This window comes from Equus asinus, chromosome 1 (assembly GCF_041296235.1).
Source record: "Equus asinus isolate D_3611 breed Donkey chromosome 1, EquAss-T2T_v2, whole genome shotgun sequence".
In the NCBI taxonomy this organism is placed as follows: Eukaryota; Metazoa; Chordata; class Mammalia; order Perissodactyla; family Equidae; genus Equus; species Equus asinus.
The window spans coordinates 37,103,701-37,125,102 of record NC_091790.1 but is presented as its reverse complement, the minus strand read 5'-3'; the positions used below and the strand labels follow the sequence as shown (position 1 = coordinate 37,125,102).

At 40.2% G+C, this 21,402-nt stretch overlaps 1 protein-coding gene across 3 annotated transcripts in view; it reads left to right on the top strand.

The window, feature by feature from the left end:
• Window positions 1-21,402, top strand: part of CCDC170 (coiled-coil domain containing 170) — a 93,074-nt gene that overhangs the window by 26,815 nt on the left and 44,857 nt on the right. For all 3 annotated transcript variants that reach the window (XR_011495583.1, XM_044761468.2, XM_044761467.2), the window contains exons 2-5: window positions 2,359-2,502; window positions 3,697-3,953; window positions 7,547-7,691; window positions 10,780-10,965. Coding sequence is in view for 2 of the 3 variants with exons in the window: in XM_044761468.2 (XP_044617403.1) it covers window positions 2,359-2,502; window positions 3,697-3,953; window positions 7,547-7,691; window positions 10,780-10,965 (732 nt within the window). In the remaining variant the exon portion in view is untranslated. The remainder of the gene's footprint in view (window positions 1-2,358; window positions 2,503-3,696; window positions 3,954-7,546; window positions 7,692-10,779; window positions 10,966-21,402) is intronic.

Sequence of the window (21,402 nt, the reverse complement as noted above, 5' to 3'; positions counted from 1 at the left end):
TAACATTAATGTGGTCCCAATAAAAATACCAACAGGATTTTTTGGAATTTGATGAGTTGATTTGAATTTCATATGGTAAAATGCACAAGTAAGAAAAGCCAGGAATACTCTGAAAAAGAAGCCCTACCAGGTACTAAACTATATTAATGAGCTCAGAGCTGTTTTTCGAGTGCTGCCTCCACTGCTCTTGTCCCTCAGCCTCACTGGCTTTTCTTAGATCCTTGACCACACAGGGCAGACTCAGGCCACAGGGCCTTTGCTCGGACTTTTGGCTATTTGAATGCTTCAATACCTATTGCCTCTTTAATTCCTATTTAATTACTTCTTTAGGGAAATCTTTCCTTCCCATTTCCCTAATCTTAGGTCAGTTTCCTTTGTTGTTTGTCAATGCCTTTCTTTCCTTGCCTTATTTCAGTTTGTAATCATGCAATCATGAGTGTGCTTGTTTGATAGATGCTCTTTTGCTTACTAGACTGCAAGCTCAGACCCAGAGTAGGGTTTCGGTAAATCGTTGATGAAGAATCTCCAGTCTGCTGGACTCTAAAGGTGGTTTAGACCTAGCAACTGTCTTCTAAACTCAGTAATCAAAGGAGTCTTCCGAACGTAGGCGCTGGTCCAGTGTGAGAGGAGATGATATCCTAATGGGCTGTTTCTTTCCCCCATGAGCGTTTGAAGATGCTAACGCTTTTGGTGTTCTGCCCTAGATTGTAACCTCCTAAAATGCAGGGCCATCTCTGAAGTGTCTTGTGTGACTCTTAATATTACATCCACTAGACACAATATTTCTTCACGAGGAGGAGGCATAAAATTACGGGATGACTACTAACGTCATTCCTAAAAAAGGATGTTAGTCATTGAAAGAAAGAATCATAGCTACCGAGGAACTTATTTTCCTAACGAATTTTATACAATCGCGTGCCATGGATCCTATAGTTCCAACCTCGTAAGTGACCGAGGTCCTCACGTGGCCTATTTTAGACAATCTTGCTGTGTGGTTAGGGTGGAGAAGGTCCTTCTGAATATTGGGGGAGGCTGAACAGGATGTGGTTCTCTTATTAGATGCAGTTAAACGTTTTATGCTTTTTCCCCAGGCGTACACACCTACCATCTTCTTGGATGTGTGTTTTGATTGGCAAACACAGGCTGTTACTAAGTGCACTGACGGTTTGGTTTGGCATTTCGTGGATTGAAACACGCTCGTCATGACAACGCTTGTTGTAAAGTGAAGGACTTTAAGATGACTTTTACATTCATGAGTTTTCCAAACAGTAGTCTTTGGCACTTGAGTAGCTGGGCGGTCATAAACACGTTTTACTGGGGTGTCCTCTGAGTCCACTTAGATAATTCCAGGAAAACTTCCTTTATGTGACCTCTTTTATATTCCTTCAAAAATGAGTGGCTTTCTGGTACGTCTTTCACAAAGACCACAGGCCCTGGAAAATTCTTGGAGGTGGGCATAGGACCTGTCCAAGCTCAGGAATAATTCTTGAAGGAAGCAGGACAGAAACACAACTAGATGTTGTCAACTGTGACCCACAGGCCACACTCGTCAAATCTGCTCTGCAGATGAGTTTATTTGGCTCGTACAGGATTTCTTTATTAAGCGTTTAAACCAAGGTGCAAAAACTGGGACGTTTTACCTTGAAAAGTCTGGATATATGACTTGTCTTGAAAAATTGGGATAATTTGGGCACGCTGGGATCCATGTTTTGTTACTGGCAGCCATCAGTGGCCTTGGGAGCTGTTCCTTTCTAGAAGGGGCAAGGACTCTTCACGTCCCATCACACTACCAGTGGTCTCAGGCATTCCTCTGAGTCACCTTCATGATCCCAAGATAGGTTATGAGATGCAGAATAAATGGCACCAGGAATAATTAGGAAGGAGGCAGCCTTTTGCATTTAACTCACATGATCTCTTGCATAAACAAATGAAACACTTTATTCCACAGACGAGGTGAGTTGATCATCTTTGTAGTCTGGAAACAGAAGAACAATAAAAACCGCCTCCTAGTTCGGTGTGGTGTCACATTGTGTCTCTTCTGCCATGCCTTTGTTAACTCTGTTGGTTCTGGTCAGAGCTCAAATGGCATTTGGATTGGGTGGAAGGAAACTCTGAAGTGGCACAGGCCAGTTTGTCAACGCCACCCTCACTGCCATCCTGGGGGAGCATGTTGTTTGTGCCTGGGCTGTCTCCCGCCTCAGAACTTTGAGCGTGAGGATGAAGTGATCTGAACACAACATTTCTCTGGGTAGCATTTTTGACACATTTGGGCTGAGGGAATGCTTCTGTATTTCATCTTGCTTTGCACAGCTGCACAGAAAGGACTGTTTATGACTCTTCTCTATATTTTGTCTTTAGTGGGAACCCTATCAGGGAACTTACGATCATCTTTTGGAAGTCCCCGTCACTCGGGAGCAATTAAACCACTATCGGAATGTGGCTGAAAATGCTCGAAGTGACCTTGCAGCAACTTTGGTCAAATTCGAATGTGCTCAGTCTGAGGTAAGATTATGCATCTTTGTAACTCAGAAATGGGCCTTTTTAGCTTCTTTATAGAGCGAAGCAGAGCGTAGAGGTGATTACAAATAGCACGGCAGGATGCAGATTTCAACCTTTCGGCAAAGTTTAAACTTATTCTCTTATTGTGCACCTACCCCTTAGTTCTAGAGAATTCCTGAAAGGTTATGCATTTGCCATGCTGCCTGGGCTGGATTCTAGTTCTCAGAGGAGCTCCACAGCCTTGAGGGGTCTGGAGGCACCTGAGGACTTTTTTTTCTGCAAGGGCTTTCGAGGACTCTTAGCATCTCTCAGAATATGTTCCTTTAATACGGATTGTTTGTAATCCGGAGCTCTTAGGCTGGAATTCTGAATCCTTTTCTGCTGGTAGTTCTGACTGGCTGGGGGAAATTCTAGGAAGATGATTGGGATCCAGCCAACCTCTGGCTGGATCAGGTCTATAGTGGCATTTCTGAGACAGTCTGCCTATCCCCATTTTGCCCACAGCCTGGTGGCCCTGAGGAACCCCAGACTTGCCTGTGAGGTAACTAGTGGTCTCACTGGGCTGCCAGGACCCCATTGAACAATGAGTCCATAAGATGTGTGTGAATAAACATATGCATGCATACTCACAATTCCAAAGAAATACCTGCATTCATCAAGTTTTCTTATAAGGTGGACCTGACATCTTACCTTAACAGGGCACAAACATTATTCAACACTTTGATGCCACAGAATTCATAAAAGTCCAGAAGGCATGTGGGAGGAATGTGGTGATATGGTGAAAAGTCTGTATTTGCTTGGCAAACTGTTGTGGCCGTGAAATCCTAAATAGCGTGACTTATAGGTTCCCCATTTCATTGGCAGCAGCGATAGTAGCAATACAGATTTAGAAAGAGAGTTATTACTGCAAAATATTTTATTGCTTTTTGCAAAGTACACCACAATTATCTCTTGAGTGAGACTAAACCACCATAAGACGTTGCTCAACTGGTTTTGAAAAAGAACGTGAAGCTCACTAATTAGGCCTAACTTCCCATCTGGTAATACAGATACAAATACGAAAACAAGAAAGTAAAGTTGGATTAAAATATGAATAAAAGAGTGAAATTTTGAAGTATGGGTTGGGGTTTCTTAAAGGTCCTTCAAACTTATACCATTGAAATCCTTTTCCTCTTTTTTACCTCATTTCCATGGTAGCTTCGAGATCTCCGATCCAAGATGCTTTCGAAAGAAGTTTCCTGTCAAGAGTTGAAAGCTGAAGTGGAAAACTACAAAGAAAACAATGCCAGGAAATCGTCTCTCCTCACCTCTCTGAGAGACAGAGTTCAGGAGCTAGAAGAAGACTCAGCAGCACTCTCCTCCTCTAAAATTAGGACAGAAATCACGGCTCACACCGCAATCAAGGAGAACCGGGAGTTAAAGAAGACAGTGGCAGAACTCGATGAAAAATTACAGTAAGGATATTTCAGGATATGGCTTAGTTGAGTTAGTGTTAAAATACTAGCTTCTGACAGCAGAGTTTACCCTTGAAGGTACTGGCATTTTGCATTATTTGGCCCTGAAACTCAATTCGAAAATTATATATATATATGTATTGTCCTCAAATATCTTTGGGGTCTTGAAGATTTTTCCCAAGCTCATTTCTAAATGTCACCAAGAGTCCAAACAAGGCCTCGTCCTAAGCATATTTATGTCCTACTGATTAGAGCTGCAAATGCTTATTTGTACAATATGGAAGATTTCCTCTAAGTGGACGTTTACCTGGAGGTGGTGGGGGGGCCCAGAGGGAGGTGTTTATTCAGAAGCTAGTTATAAAAATACCCCAGAAGCCCAGACCACCTCGAACACTCTTCGTTAGGTTTTATTGCCAGTTTTTGCAGAGAATTCATGAAATTGAGGTTTTCCACACTTAGTTCTGGCCAAAGGTGATTATTGAGACAAAATTGGAACTAGTGGTTCCTAAAATGTGCTTTTATAATTCTATGTATAACTTAGATAACTTTATTAATAAGATACTTGATATTTATTTTACTTATTCCATCTCAAAAAAAAAAAAAAAAAAAGCTCATGCTTCCAGCTCCTGTCTTTTTTCTTTCCTTCCACTTACGGCAAAACTCCCTAAAATATTTATATATAATCGCTGTCTCAATTTCTCTCCTCTCTCCTCTCTTGGATCTGCTCCACTGAAACCACTCGTTAAAGTGACTGGTGACCGCACACTGCAAATTAAATGATCAGTCGTTATTTTACTTGACCTTTCAATATATCACTCGCAGTTGGTCTCTCCCTGAACCACTTTCTGCTCTTGGCTTCCCAGACACTACACAAGCCTGCTTTTTATCTTACCTTTCCAGCTGCTGTCATCGTCTCTTGCTGTTTCCTCCCCTTCTCCTTGACTTCCAAATGTTGGAGTGCCCCGGGGCTCGGTCCTTGAACCGCTCCTCGTTTCTGTCTAACTTCACTCTCTCGGTGATCTCATCTAGTCGTATGACTTTCAGTCTGGTCTAAATGCTAGTGACTCCCACATTTCTAAATCTAGCCTGGATCTCTTCCCAGAACGCAAGACCCACGCATCTTACTACCTACCAGACATCTCCACGTGGACGTCCAACAGGCATCTCAAACTTGACCTATCCCAAACAGCTCCCGATGTTTCCACATCTCATTTAATGGTAGTTTCATTCTTCTAGTTGACCAGGTGAAACATCGTGGTAATTATCCTTAGCTCTGTTTCTCTGTCACACTCCATGTCTGATCCTTCACCAAAGTCCATCGCGTCTACCTTCAAAATAAATGTAAATTTTGACTGCTTCCCATTGCCACCCTCATGGCCACTAACCTGGTCCAAGCCAGATTATTCCAACAGCCTCGTAAGTGTTTTTCCTCTTCTGCCTCTGCCCCCTGCAGCCAAAGTGATGCTGTTAAAACACAAATTCGATCATATCAGCCCTCTGCTCAGGGCCTTCCAATGACTTCCCATCTGACTCGGAATAAAGAGTGGTTTCTGTGACCTAAATGGCTCATCCTGACCTGGTTTGCTTCCATCACCTCTCTTCTTTTTTCCATTCCAGCTCACTGGCTCCTTTGCTGCCCCTTGAACATACCAGGTGTGATCCTACCTCAGGACTTTTGCACTTGCTCTTCCTTTGCCTGGAAAGCTCGTCCCCCAGTTATTACATGGCTGCCTCTCTGCTTCTGTTACGTCTTCACTGAAAAGTCACTTTCTCAGTCAGAGTTTCCATGAGTAACTACAGCTAAAAGTTTACTCGCTCACCACAAATATTTCCTTCCCTCTTTCCTGCTTAGTTTTTTCTCTCCAGCCCTTTTATAACATGCTACACATTTTACATACAATAAGATTTTGATATTGTCCTTCTTCCCAACTAGAATGTAGGCTCTGTGAAGGCAGGGATGTTTATCTGCTTTGTTTATTACTATATCTTTAATACCTTTGATAGGGCCTGGTGCATAGTAAGTGCCCAATAAATATTTATTAAGTAAATGAATAATAAAAATCATACATACTCGTAAAATAATTTAAAAAAATATGGAAAAGTGCCAAAAAGAAATTAAAATTACTCAAAACCTGGTGATTCCATAAAAGCATAAAAGCTTGAGTTAACATTTTGTTGAACAGATTTTAAGAATATTGCACACAAATGACATCATGTAATGAATGATTTTACTGAATAATATGTTGTAGATATTTTGAAAAGTCATTCACTATATCATTTTAATGGCCCATGATATCCTATTGCTTGAAATATCATAATTCACTTGTTCCCTTTGCTATTTCCTATAAGGACTTAGGTTACTTATGCAAAAAATGATAAACCAATCTGTAATGAATATCCAGGTATATTCATATTTTCACATTTATGTGATTATGTTTTAGGATAGATTCCTGGAAATTTGTTGGGTCAAAGTGAAATGAAAATAGAAGTGGAAAGAGTTTAAAGAACCTTGGAATGGAGAAGTAAGATTGAAATCTTGGGATTGGAATTATATATGTTAATCAGAACTATAGCATTTGCTGTGTCGTCCATGAGTCAGAGAACAAATATTACCTTTCATATGCTGAAAATAAGAGCTTATTGATGTTGGTCTTTTATTGTTATACATTTTTCTAAATAGAAATATGATATGTTTTTGAGTATATGCAATTATATGCTTTGTTAATCTTTGAATAGAGTGAAAGAATTTGCAGTAAACACTCAACATGTTAAAAAGGGAAAGCAATAATCACGTTTATTATCTAGGGTACTGAAAAAATGATACCAAATTACCAAAATGATTCTAATTTGCCTTTAAAATATGTCCATTTTTTGATGATCTAAAAGCATTAGAAATAGACCCTGCTATTTTAGCAAACCTATCGGAGATTTGAAATAAAATATTCAGAGCGGGGCATAAATAAGTGATTTTCCTTGATTGGGCCATTCCAACACTCTTTGAAAACTCTGGGTGTATGCAGACTATAATGAGCTTTGCTGGTGATTGAACACCTCTTTTCCAGAGGTGGGAACAACTCGTGCTCTTGATGTATTGTTTTTTATAGTTATGCTTGACCATGAACCAGGGAATGCCTAACTAACCCTTATCGATCACTGTATAGCATTGGAAAATAAAAGGAAGCATGGTCTCCTAAAACTAATGTAGTAGCACTGTCCACCTTTATGGGGCCCAACAGAGACCCATGACTATATGGATCCATGTGTGATCTAGAGACTTTCCTGCCACTTCGGCAGATCCTGGAAGATCGGGGACAGGCGGCAAAGAGTCTGTCTCCCTCGCTGTTACTAGATCTAAGATGCCATGAAGATGTTGCTACATTTCTGTGAAGTGTCAGTGCCCAGAATTGCTTCCAGGTTTTTCCATCTCTTACAGGGCTTGCGCGACAATGATGTGCTCTGTGTCTGGGAAGCTGTGTTGTGTTGAAAATGATGATTAGTTATTCCTCGCCGAGAGCTTGAGTTCTGAACTTCGTTTGGTGAATGTTAATCTTCTATGGTGTTAAAACTTGACTCATTTCTTATTTGCTTGATAGAAAGTGTTTAAAGGAAAATGAGAAGAATATGAATCAAATCTCAACGAATTGCAGGAAACGTGAGGAATTTCTAGCGCAACTTCATGACTGCTTAGATCCAAATAAGGAAAATGGAGCGGCGTCAGAAGAAGACGTCGTTCTGAAGGTGTTTGTATGCGAGTTAAAGAGCCCACAACTTCAGTGTCCTTCTGACATGTGCCATGAAAGCAAGAGCTGCGGTTGAGTCTAGGGGTGGCAGGAGAATGGGACTTTGGCCCAAATGTAGCATTAATATACTGTATGACCTGGGACAAACCATATCACCTCTCTGAGCCTCAATTCCAAGATCCTTTCTAGCGTTATTTGGGATTAATTATCCTCTAGATTAATTGTTTCGTCTAAAATATATTTAGCTTGTCAATATAATTAATTATTCATTTTAATGATGTATTTTAGGAAGATTTTTGTTTGTTTGTTTTGGTTATACACAGAAATACACACATACCCAACCAAAAACAAAACCAACTGTGTGTCATATTGGGGATACTTATTGAATATAAGGTTAAGATTAATTCTAAAGTACTTTTTAATTTTACATTGGAACCAAATAATGAAAATCCTACTTTAATGGTAGGTTGCCATTAAGATGGAAATTAGTTATATCAACTGAATAATTCACGTGGCCCATAGTGACTCATCAGGGCACCTGAAAGTGTTTGAGCGCTTACCACATCTTTGACATCCACACACCTTTTGTATCCTTGCTTCCTGATGGGTTTCCATGCAGTCGTTCTTAAAGGCCACTTCTCAGTTGTTTATTAGGAAGTTTCCCAGGAACTCTCTGAAAGCTGCAAAATGGTTTCATCTTACTTCTGGAAGTGTTGACTTCACCGATGGGTTTTGGTAGCTGAGGCCTAGATCTGTCTGATACCCTTGAGGGTGCCAGATGCGTCTTCTCCTCCTCCTTGTTGCTAATATGTGACCAGGAGCCTGGCTGTCAAAGTCGACAGTATAGTTTGGGGGCTTGCCTTTAAAGCCAAGTGATGGGGAAAAGAACAGGGAATTCAGAAGCTCCTTCCTTTACGACATGCTTTCCCACATCAGGGACGATCTGCAGATGCTAATCTGCGTGTTGATACTATATTAATCATCCCTTTTTATTTTCTGTATTTCTAACCTTTGACATCTGGGGCCTTGCTGACCCAGGAGGGACGGCCGCTCCCAGGGTCAGCCAATTCCTAGAAATGACTCTCCTTGGAGCAAACCAACTAACCCAGAACCCACACCCCAATCACTTCTTCTATCAGGCTCTCACACTCTGGGCCACTAGCCACCTGCCCTGATCACCCCAGGGCCAGGTACCAGACACCTAGGGACAGCTCCTACACTACAGAGCCTGTTGAAATTATTCGAACTAGCCAATCCCAAGCCTGCTTACGCTGCCTCACCCATTCCTTCCTGTGGAATACACAATTTCCCCTTGCTCCTTCTGTCTCCTACTGACCCTGGTGCTCCCCGTGTGGTCCTGCATGGCATGGGTACCCCTCCTCTTGGGAACTGTGAGTAACAGACTATCTTTGCAGTGGCAACTGTCTCCTGATCTATTGGCCTCATCATATCTGAATGATAATAGAACTTGCATTTGAAAACACATACTAGGACCCTAGAGCTTTAGCATCCCCATCGCTTGAACAGGAACCTGTCTTAAAAGAAAATCACTGGCCAAGAGCAAGAAGGCTGCTGTCTTGATCAGCATTCACTAAGTGTTCCCCTGAGAAGTGGACCAAAGCCACTCCTTTAATTTCAAAGCCATTTCTTCACTTTCATAGCCATCATAAACACAAGGGTTCACACTCCCAAGGAAACTTGGTGGAAAAGAGGCATTCCTAAGAACTTGTTTGACATTCATTCACTTCTCAAATACTTCGCGAGTGATGACTGCATGCTTGGCACTGTCTGGGTGCCGAGGATACAGCAGGGAGTGAGACGAGACTAAGTCTGTGCCCTGCTGGAGCTTTCGTTATCGTGGGGTAAAGATGGAGAGGAAAGAAACAAATATCTAATATTATCCCCCATGGTGAAAGGTGCAACAAAGAAAAACAAATCAGGCTACGGGGACAGAGAGCAAATCCGGTAGGAGGCTGGGACGCCAGCTTAGGCAGACCAGCTGAAGAGTGCCCTTTGAGAGGGGGACTCATGAAGGATGTTGGGGAGTGAGCACACATATAAGAGGAAAAGTGTTCAGGAGAGAGGGAACAGCCCTAAGTTGGAGCAGGGCACCCTGTTGGCACCATGAAGATGAACGGTTTGTCACTTTTACAGAGAGTCTTAACAGAAATGGGGAAATTCAGGTCTTCCTATAGTGTCCCCTGGCCTTACAGAGTGAACTTGTCTGCATGGCTGGTTCCCTGCTGCTAAGGAGCCTGGTTTGTTTTCCCTCCTTGTAAATCTTACATATCTTACTAATGCTCCCGCTTGACAATTCAAATGCCTAGCATAGAGAGCGAAAGCCCTGCTAACCCCAATGATAACCACTGCTTGAGCATGTTATCCAGGATTTTTCTTTGCTTATATTAATTACAGAGGTTTTTTTTTCTGGTGAGGAAGATTGGCCCTGAGTTAACATCTGTGCCAATCTTCTTCTGTTGTATGTAGGATGCTGCCACAGCATGGCTTGATGAGCAAGTTGTCTGTAGAACCGTGCCTGGGATCCGAACCTGGGGACCCCAGGCCGCCAAAGCCTAGCATGTGAAATTAACCACTACACGACTGGGTGGCCCTGGGATTTTTTTTTTTTTTTAAAAGAGAGTCTTGTCTTCTTCTCTGTCTTTCTGCCACCCACCTCAGCCAGGTAGCACCTTGCTCACAGCTGGTGCTGGCCGACGTGGCGTGAATAGAACTCCCTCGCTCCCTCACCTGCCGTAACCTCTGTAGAACATTGCTTCTTGATTATTTAGCAGCCAGAGCCTGCTGATGCTTGTTCTGTTGGAAAGCTTTTGGTTGAACTCTCATCATTGTTACTTTGTGGCTGGCTACCTTTTGATTAGTTTTAATTCGGCTGCCAGGTTTGCACATAACGACAGTGTTTAGAAACTGCCTTTGAAAATGTGATCTTTTGAGTGGATGGTGGGATGGTGCTTTCATTGTTTTCATATGCAAATGCAGTCAATGAGGTATATAGATCAGAGTTGCTTAGAGAAAGTGGGGCGAAATTGTTGATTTTTATGAGATGGCTGTAATTGCTTTCTCTTCAGCTTAGAGAGCTGTGCAAGGAAAATGCATTCATGAAAGGACAAATTGTTACTCTTGAAGAGACTATAAATGTCCATGAGATGGAGGCAAAAGCTAGCAGAGAAACGATCCTGAGGCTGGTTTCAGAAGTAAACAGAGAGCAGAAAAAAGCGGCCTCCTGTATTGAAGAGAAAGATAAGCTGAACCAGGTACAGTATGCGAAGTGTGTGTGCATATGTGATCATGTTTATGGAGCAGAAATTGAAAAGGAGATGTGGGTGAGCACACCAGCATCACTGACCACAGTTTCAAAAGGCTGCTCTCCGCAGGAGGGCTGGGGGCAGCCTGGGGTTCAGTGACTTCAAGAGGCCACCTGACACATAGTTTTTCTAATTAGAAAAAAAGAAATACAAAACACTTAAAAGTAAACAGTTTGTAAAGAATATGTCTTACTTTTGTTCAACTTTAAGGATTTCTTTTTTCAATTATTTTATAAAGGTCATATTGGTTTATAACATTGTGTATTTCCAGGTGTACATTATTATATATCAGTTTCTGTATAGACTGCATCGTGCTCACCACCATTAGTCTAGTTTTTAATCTGTCACTGTGCATATGTGCCACTCTACCCCTTTTGTGGACCCCCAATCCCCTTCCCTTCTGGTAACCACTAATCTGTTCTCTTTGTCCATGTGTGTATTTATCTTCCACATATGAGTGAAATCATACAGTGTTTGCCTTTCTCTGTCTGGCTTATTTTGCTTAACATAATACCCTCAAGGCCCATCCATGTTGTTGCAAATGGGACGATTTTGTCTTTTTTTAAATAGCTGAGTAGTACTCCATTGTGTTTACATACCACATCGTCTTTATCCATTCATCGGTTGATGGGCACTTGGGTTGCTTCCACGTCTTGGCTATCGTGAATAATGCTGCAATGAACATAGGGGTGAATAAATCTCTTTCAATTGTTGATTTCATGTTCTTTGGCTAAAACCCAGTGGTGGGATAGCTGGATCATATGGTATTTCTATTTTTAATTTTTTGAGAAATCTCTATACTGTTTTCCATAGTGGCTGCACCAGTTTGCCTTCCCACCAGCAGTGTATGAGGGTTCTCTTTTCTCCACATCCTCCTCCAACACTTGTTATTTTTTGTCTTGTTAATTGTAGCCATTCTGACAGGTGTAAGGTGATATCTCTTTGTAATTTTGATTTGCTTTCCCTAGTAATTAGTGATGTTGAACATCTTTTCATATACTTGTTGGCCATCTGTGTATCTTCTTTGGAAAAACGTCTGTTCAGATCCTCTGCCCATTTTTTTTTTTATTGGGATTATGATAGTTTACAGCATTGTGAAATTTCAGTTGTACATTATCATTTGTCAGTCATCTTATCAGTGCACCCCTTCATCTTTGTGCCCACCCCCCACCTGCCTTCCCACTGGTAACCACTAATCTGTTCTCTTTGTCCATGTGTTTGTTTATCTTCCACATATGAGTGGAGTCATACAGGGTTTGTCTTTCTCTATCTGGCTTATTTTGCTTAACATAATACCCTCAAGGGCCATCCATGTTGTTGTGAATGGGACGATTTTGTCATTTTTTATGGCTGAGTAGTATTCCATTGTGTGTATATGTATATATACACACACATCTTTATCCAGTCATTAGTTGATGGGCACTTAGGCTGCTTCCATGTCTTGGCTATTGTGAATAATGCTGCAATGAACATAGGGGTACGTGAGTCTCTTCGAATTGCTGATTTCAAGTTCTTTGTATAGATACCCAGTAGTGGAATGGCTGGGTCGTATGGTAGTTCTATTTTTAATTTTTTGAGAAATCTTCATACTGTTTTCCATAGTGGCTGCACCAGTTTGCATTCCCACCAGCAGTGTATGAGGGTCCCCTTTTCTCCACATCCTCTCCAACATTTGTTATTTTTTTGTCTTGGTTATTATAGCCATTCTAACGGTGTAAGATGATGTCTTAGTGTAGTTTTGGTTTGCATTTCCTTGATGATCAGTGATGATGAGCATCTTTTCATGTGCCTATTGGCCATCCATATACCTTCTTTGGAGAAATGTCTGTTCATATCCCTTGCCCATTTTTTGATAAGATTGTTTGATTTTTTGTTGTTGAGTTGTGTGAGTTCTTTGTATATTTTGGAGATTAACCCTTTGTTGGATATATGATTTGCAAATATTTTTTCCCAATTAGTGGGTTGTCTTTTCATTTTGATCTTGTTTTCCCTTGCCTTGTAGAAGCTCTTTAGTCTGATGAAGTCCCACTTGTTTATTCTTTCTGTTGTTTCCCTTGTCCAAGAAGACATGGTGTCCAAAAAGATCCTTTTAAAACTGATGTCAAAGAGTGTACTGCCTATATTTTCTTCTAGAAGTCTTATGGTTTCAGATCTTGCCTTTAAGTCTTTGATCCATTTTGAGTTTATTTTTGTGAATGGCGTAAGAGAATGGTCTATTTTCATTCTTTTACATGTGGCTGTCCTGTTTTCCCAAGTTGAAGAGACTTTCCTTTCTCCATTGTATATTCTCAGCCTCTTTGTTAAAGATTGGCTGTCTGTAGATGTGTGGTTTTATTTCAGGGCTTTCAATTCCATTCCATCAATTTATGTGTCTTTTTTGGTGTCAGTATCATGCTGTTTTGGTTACTATAGCTTTGTAGCATATTTTGAAGTCAGGGATTGTGATGCCTCCAGCTTTGTTCTTTTTTTCTCAGGATTGCTTTGGTTATTTGGGGTATTTTGTTGTTCCATATAAATTTTAGGATTCTTTTTTCTATTTCTGTGAAGAATGTCATTGGGATTCTGGTTGGAATTGCATTGAATCTGTAGATTGCTTTAGGTAGTATGGACATTTTAACTATGTTTATTCTTCCAATCCATGAGCATGGAATATCTTTCCATTTGTTTATGTCTTCTTCAATTTCTTTCAATGATGTTTTCTAGTTTTCAGTGTATAGATTTTTCACCTCTTTGGTTGAATTTATTCCTAAATGTTTTATTCTTTTTGTTGCAGTTGTTAATGGGATTATATTCTTGACTTCTCTTTATGTTTGTTCATTGTTAGTGTATAGAAATGCTGTTGATTTTTGTAAGGTGATTTTTGTACCCTGCAACTTTGCTATGGTTGTTGATTATATCTAATAGTTTTATGATGGATTCTTTGGGGTTTTCTATATGTAGAATCATGCCATCCACAAGCAGCAAGAGTTTCACTTTTTCCTTTCCAATTTGGATACCTTTTATTTCTCTTTCTATTTCTTTGGCCTAATTGCTCTGGCCAAAACCTCCAGTACTATGTTGAACAGGAGTGGTAAGAGTGGGCACCCTTGTCTGGTTCCTGTTCTCAGAGGGATGGCTTTCAGTTTTTCACCATTGAATATGATGTTGGCTGTGGGTTTGTCATATATGACCTTTATCAAGTTGAGTTACTTTCCTTCTATGCCCATTTTATTCAGAGTTTTTATCATTAATGGATGTTGGATCTTGTCAAATGCTTTCTCTGCATCTATCGAGATGAACACGTGGTTTGTATTCTTCCTTTTGTTAACGTGGTGTATCTCATTGATTGATTTGCGGACGTTGAGGCATCCCCATGTCCCTGGAATAAATCCCATTTGATCATCGTGTATGATCCTTTTAATGTATTGCTGTATTCGGTTTGCCGATATTCTGTTCAGGATTTTTGCGTCTAAGTTCATCAGCTATATTGGCCTGTAATTTTCCTTCTTTGTGTTGTCCTTGTCTGGTTTTGGTATCAGGATGATATTGGCCTCATAGAATGAGTTAGGAAGTGTTCTGACTCCTTCAATTTTTTGGAATAGTTTGAGAAGGATAGATATTAAATCTTTGAATGTTTGATGGAATTCTCTAGAGAAGCCTTCTGGTCTTTGACTTTTGTTTTGGGGGAGGTTTTTGATTACTGTCTCAATGTCTTGTGATTGGTCTATTCAGATTCTCTATTTCTTCTTGATTCAGTTTTGGGAGGTTGTATGAGTGTAAGAATTTCTCCATTTCTTCTAGGTTATCCAATTTGTTGCCGTGTAGTTTTTCATAGTATTCTCTTATAATCTGTTGTGTTTCTGTGGTATCTATTGTAATTTCTCCTCTTTCATTTCTGACTTTATTTATTTGAGCCTTCTCTCTTTTTTCTTAGTGAGTCTGGCTAAGAGTTTGTCGATTTTGTTTATCTTCTCAAAGAATAAGTTCTTAGTTTCATTGATCTTTTCTACTGTTTTTTTTTTAAATCCTCTATTTCATTTATTTCTGCTCTAATTTTTATTATTTCCCTCCTGCTGACTTTGGGCTTTGTTTGACTTCTTTTTCTAGTTCTGTTAGGTATAGCTTAAGATTAATTATTTCATATTTTTCTTGTTTGTTGAGGTGGGCCTGTATTTCTCTAAATTTCCCTCTTATAACCACTTTTGCTGCATCCCACAAGAGGTTGTATGCTGTATTTTCATTTTCCCCACAGGTATTTTTAAATTTATCCTTTGATTTCTTCATTAATCTAATGGTTGTTTAGTTTCCATATATTTGTGGCTTTCCTGGATTTTTTTCTTGTACTTGATTTCTAGTTTCATAGCATTGTGGCTGGAAAAGATGCTTAATATGATTTCAATATTCTTAAATTTATTAAGGCTTTCCTTGTTTCCCAGCATATTGTCTACCTTTAAGAATGTTCCATGTGTACTCGAGAAGAATGTGTATTCTGCCGTTGTTGGATGGAATGTTCTATGTGTATCCATTAAGTCCATCTGGTCTATTGTTTCATTTAAGGCCACTGTTTCCTTGTTGAATTTGTGTCTGGGTTATCTATCCGTTGACGTAAGTGGGGTATTGAGGTCCTGTACTATTATTGTGTTGCTGTGAATTTCTCCCTTTAGGTCTGTTAATAGTTGCTTTATATACTTTGGTGCTCCTGTGTTAGGTGCATATATTAATAAGTGTTATTTTCTCTTGGTGTAATGTCCCTTTTATCATTATATACTGCCTCTGTTTGTCTCTCATTTTCTTTTTTATCTTGAAGTCTGCTTTGTCTGATATAAGTATGGCTTGTACCTGGTTTCTTTTGCTTGCCATTTGCTTGGAGTATCATCTTCCATCCTTTCACTCTGAGTCTCTGTTTGTCTTTATAGCTGAGATGTGTTTCCTGGAGGCAGAATATTGTTGGGTCTTGTTTTTTGATCCATCCAGCCACTCTGTGTCTTTTGATTGGAGAATTCAATCCATTGACATTTAGAGTGATTATTGATATTTGAGGGCTTAAAACTGCCATTTTATCTCTTATTTTCCAGTTGTTCTATATTTTCCTTTTTCTCTTCCCTTGTATTTCTGACAGCCATTTCAGTTTTATGGTTTTCTGTGATGGTTTTCTCTTTATTTAGGATTTGTGGCTGTATTCTGACTCTTTGTTTAGTGTTTACCATGAAGTTTGTATAAAAGATCTCATAGCTGAGGTAGTCCATTTTCTGATAGCCTCTTATCTCCATTAGCCTAAGCAGATTGCATCCCTTTCCTCTTCCCCTTCTGAGTTATTGTTGTAACAAATTCTTCTTTTTTCTCTTGTGAGTTTGTGACTAAATTGAAGTGTGTATAGTTATTTTGATGCTTTCTTTCCCTTTATCGCCTATGTTATTAGTAAGTGTTTGATAACCTATTATGATGGAAAGCTTCAATTTTCTGATTTTGTCTGTCTATTTATCTTCTGGCTCTAAGCTCTGTAAACCTTTGCCTTTTGTTTCAGGTAGGAGGGCTGCCTTCATCATATCTTGTACAGGAGGTCTAGTGGTGATGAACTCCCTCAGCTTTGTTTATCTGGGAAAGCTATTATTTCTCCATTGTATCTGAAAGAGAATTTCACTGGATAGAGTATTCTTGGCTGAAAGTTTTTGTCTTGCAGTATTTTGAATATATCATTCCATTCTTTCCTAGCTTTTAAGGTTTCTGCTGAGAAATCCACTGAGAGCCTGATAGGGGCTCCTTTGTAGGTTATTTTCTTCTGCCTTGCTGCTCTTAATATTTTTTCTTTGTCATTGATTTTTGCCAGTTTTACTATTATATACCTTGCAGAAGGTCTTTTTGCATCGATGTAATTAGGAGTTCTATTGGCTTCATGTACTTGTAAGTCTATTTCTTTCCCCAGGTTTGGGAAGTTCTCAGCTATTATTTCATTGAATAAATTCTCTGCTCCTTTCTCCCTCTCTGCTCCCTCTGAAATACCTGCAATCCTTATAGTGATTTTCCTAATTGAGTTGGATATTTCTTGGAGAATTTCTTCCTTTCTTTATAATCCAGTTCTCTCTCCTCCTCTACCTGAAGCATTGCCATATTTCTGTCCTCTAATTCACTAATCCTATCCTCCATAACATCAGCTCTATTTTTTACAGTTTCTAGATTACTTTTTATCTCATTAATTGTGTTCTTCATATCCAGAATTTCTGTTTGTTTTCTTTTTAGAGTTTCAGTCTCTTTGGTGAAATATTCCTTCTGCTCATTAATTTTATTCCTGAACTCATTGAACTGTATTTTTGAGTTTTCTTGTAACTCATTGATTTCTTTATGACAACTATTTCGAATTCTCTGTCATTTAGATTGTAAATTTCTGTGACTTCAGGACTGGTTTCTGGAGACTTGTCATTTTCCTTCTGGTCAGACATATTACTGTAGTTCTTCACATTGTTTGATGAATTGGTCCTTTGTAGGTGCATTTGTGGTAGTATCAGGTTGTAGATTCCACCTGCCACCTCTGGTGGGGACACAGGAGCTGTTTCCTGATCTCACCCCATCTGCTGGAGTTGTGCAGGTAGGGCTACTCTGTGTTCACCTGGGCTGGCCCCAGCTGTTCTGCAGATGACACTCATGTGGGCAGGGCCTCTGCACTTGGTGGGTAGGTCAGGCATTTTAGGTAGGGCCTCTGTGCTTGGTAGGGGACTGGCTGAGCTGCTGCACACTAAGCAGGAGGGGCTCCTATGTAGGGGCTGAGCCACCACTTGGTGGATCCCATGGGCTCCTGTGTTCCACAGGTGAGGGCGCCTTCCAAATGGGCAAGGAGCCTTCTCACCTGTGCTGCATTTGTGGGTGGGTGCCTTCACAGGAGCTCAGCTGCCACCACTTGGTGTAGAGCATTCCCACTGGTGGGGCTGCTGTGGCATGGTGGGTGCTCCCATGGGCTGGGCTGCAGCTCCAAAAGTGTTTGTGCAGGCCAGGCTGTCCCTGCCTCCTCTTACAGTTGTGTGGCTGTCATATTTTCATTTTCATTTGTCTCCAGGTATTTTTTTTGATTTCTCCTTTGATTTCTTCATTGACCGAATTGTTCAGTAGCATTTTGTTTAATATCCACATATCTGTGGCTTTTCTGATTTTCTTCCTGTAGTTGATTTCTAGTTTCATACCCTTATGGTCAGAAAAGATGCTTGGTATTATTAAAATCTTCTTAAATCTATTGAGACTTGTTTTGTGGCCTAATATGTTTTCTATCCTGGAGAATGTTCTATGTGCGTTTGAAAAGAATATGTATTCTGAACTTTTGTGATGGAATATTCTGTATATATCTACTAAGTCCATGTGGTCTAATGTGTAATTTAAGGCCAATATTTCCTTGTTGATCTTCTGTTTGGATGACCTATCTGTTGGTATAAATGGGGTGTTAAAGTCCTCTACTATTATTGTGTTACTGTCTATTTCTCCTTTTATGTCTGTTAATAATTGCTTTGTATATTTAGGTGATCCTATGTCGGGTGCATAGATATTTACAAGTGTTAAATCCTCTTGTTGGATTGTTCCCTTTATCATTATGTAGTGTGCTTCTTTGTCTTTTGTTACAGAGTTTGTTTTAAAGTCTATTTTATCTGATATAAGTATTGCTACGCCAGCTTTCTTTTCATTGCCATTTGCATGGAGTATCTTTTCCCATCGCTTCACTTTCAGTTTGTGAGTGTCTTTATGTCTGAAGTGTGTCTCTCTTAGGCAGCACTTATATGGGTCTTTTTATTTTTTATCCAATTGGCCTCCCTATGCCTTTTTATTGGAACATGTAGACCATTGACAATTAAAGTAGCTATTGATAAGTGTGTACTTATGTACTTATTACCATCTCGTTACTTTTTTTCTGGGTGTTCTAGAAGTTCTTCTCTGTTCCTTTCTTCTTCTCTTGCTCTCTTCCCTTCTGGCTTGATGGTTTTCTTTAGCATTATGTTTGATTCCTTTCTCTTAATTTTGTATTATGTTTGATTCCTTTCTCTTAATTTTTTATGTGTTTATTATAGCTTCTGGTTTGTGATTACCATGAGGTTCATATATAATAACTTATTTATATATCAATCTATATTAAGTTGATGATCTCTTTAGTTTGGCCTCTTGCTAAAAGCTCTACTCTTTTACTCCCGTTATCCCACAGTTTATGTTTTTTATATCATATCTAACCTTTTTTTTTTGTGTGTGTGTGTATCCATTACCCTCCTATCCTGGAAATAGATAATTTTAGTACTTTCATCTTTTGACTTTCATATTATCTTCGTAGGTCATTGATCTGCTACCTGTATTGTATATTTGCCTTTACTAGTCCTTTTATTGCTTTATAAAAAGTAATTTTCTTATTCCTTTTTGTGGTCTTCTCTTTCCCACTTAAATAAGCCCCTTTAGCATTTCTTATAAAACTGGTTTCTTGGTGATAAACTTCTTTGGTTTTTTGCTTGTTTGGGAAACTCTACCTCTTCTTCCATTCTGAATGATAACCTTGCTGGATAGAATATTCTCAGTGGTAGGTTTTTTCCTTTCTGCGCTTTAAATATCATGCCACTCTCTTCTAGCCTGTAAGCTGAGAAGTCAGCTGATAGCCTTATGGGGTTTCCCTTGCATATAACTTGTTGCTTTCCTCTTGTAGCTTTCAGGGTTCTCTCTTTATATTTAATTCTTGACACTTTAATTAAAATGTGTTTTGGTGTGGGCCTCTTTGGGTTTATCTTCTTTGGTGCTCTCTGTGCTTCCTGTACCTGGATGTCTGTTTCCTCCTTTAGGTTAGGAAAGTTTTCAGCTATTATTTCTTCAAATAAATTCTTTGCCTCTTTATCTCTCTCTTCTCCTTCTGGGACACCTATAATACGGAGGTTAGAGTGCTTGATGTTGTCCCAGAGGTCCCTTAGACTGTCCTCAGTCTTTTAAATTCTGTTTTATTTTATTTGATCAGCTTGGGTGATTTCCTCTAGTCTTTCATCCAGCTCACTGATCTGTTCCTCTGTATCATTGACTCTGCTATTGAGTCCCTCCAGTGAAGTTTTCATTTCCAATATTGCATTCTTCATTTCTGACTGGTTCTTTTTTATATTTTCCATGTCTTTGTTGATGATCTCACTATGTTCATCTATTCCTCTCCCAAGATCAGTGAGAACCCTTATGACTTTTTGTTTGAACTCTTTCTCAGATAGAATGTTTATTTCTGTTTTTTTTTTAGTTCTTTTTCTGGCGTTTTGTCCTGTTCACCTACTTGGAATGTATTCCTTTCTTTGTGCTTATATCTATGTATTATGTGGGTGTATCAGCTACATCTCCTGATCTTGGAGAAGTGGCCTTATGAGGCCCAGCAGTGTGCTTCCCTCTTGTAACCAGTTCCAAATGTTCCAGGTATGTCCCTTGTGTGGACTATGTGTGTCCTTCTGTTGTGGCTGGGTTGCTCTTGCTACAGGTGCCCAGAGAGGCTAGGCTGTTACCCTGGCTGGCTGGTTTTAATGCTCAGCTGTGTGTGGCTGCTATGGACCCTTTGGCCACTTTATTGGGTATAGGAAGCCCCAGCACAAGCAAGGTCTAATAGCACATTCCTGTTGCAATTTTTCTGTTAAGTGAGTAGGCTCCCAGAGTGGCTGATTGCTAGGTTCAGGGGCTTACAATTGCTGTAGGCCTCTGGCCTGCAAAGCTGTTGTCAGTTCTTTCAAGATTGCAGCTGAGTGGGGCTGGCTCGATGCATAGGAGCACCCAACTATTTCAAGCTTTGGAAGGTGGAGCCAATCCCCTATGGAGCTATTTGAGAAGCACAAGTCTGCTGCAGCTGACAAGCCCCACCACCTGCAGGGCCGCACATCCTGTCAGCATAGTCCCACCCCATGTGCATGCCCTGACCCACTAAAGCAGACCCAGTTGCCCCACTGCAGAGGCCCCACACACCCCACTGAATGCTACACACTGTACTTGCTCCTTGCACATGCCCTGCCCCCAGAGGTGGATTCACATGCCCAGCTGCAGAGGTTCCAGCCACTCTGTCTATGTGGGCCAAAAGTTGCCTGAGGACTTGCTCTTGGGTGGGGCCTTCCCTGGCTGAGCTGGATTAAATCAGTGCTCTAGTCGGGGGGTGGGGGGCAGACCCCTGCACTAAAATCCAAGGGAAGAATTCCAATGGCATCTGTGTCAGCACACTTGCACTAAGTCACATAAATGGCTACTGCCAATGTCTCAATCCCTGGAGAGGTCTCACCTCTCACTGAGATGCACCCAGAACCTATCAGGTGAGTCTCTTTTCACCAAAGAACTGTGCATCTTTCTTTCTGGTTATTTTAGGTTACTTCTGAAACAGGTGAATTTGTGCATGGGCCCTTTTAAGAGTGGGCTCCCCCCCCCCCTTATGTCCAATAGCTTTTC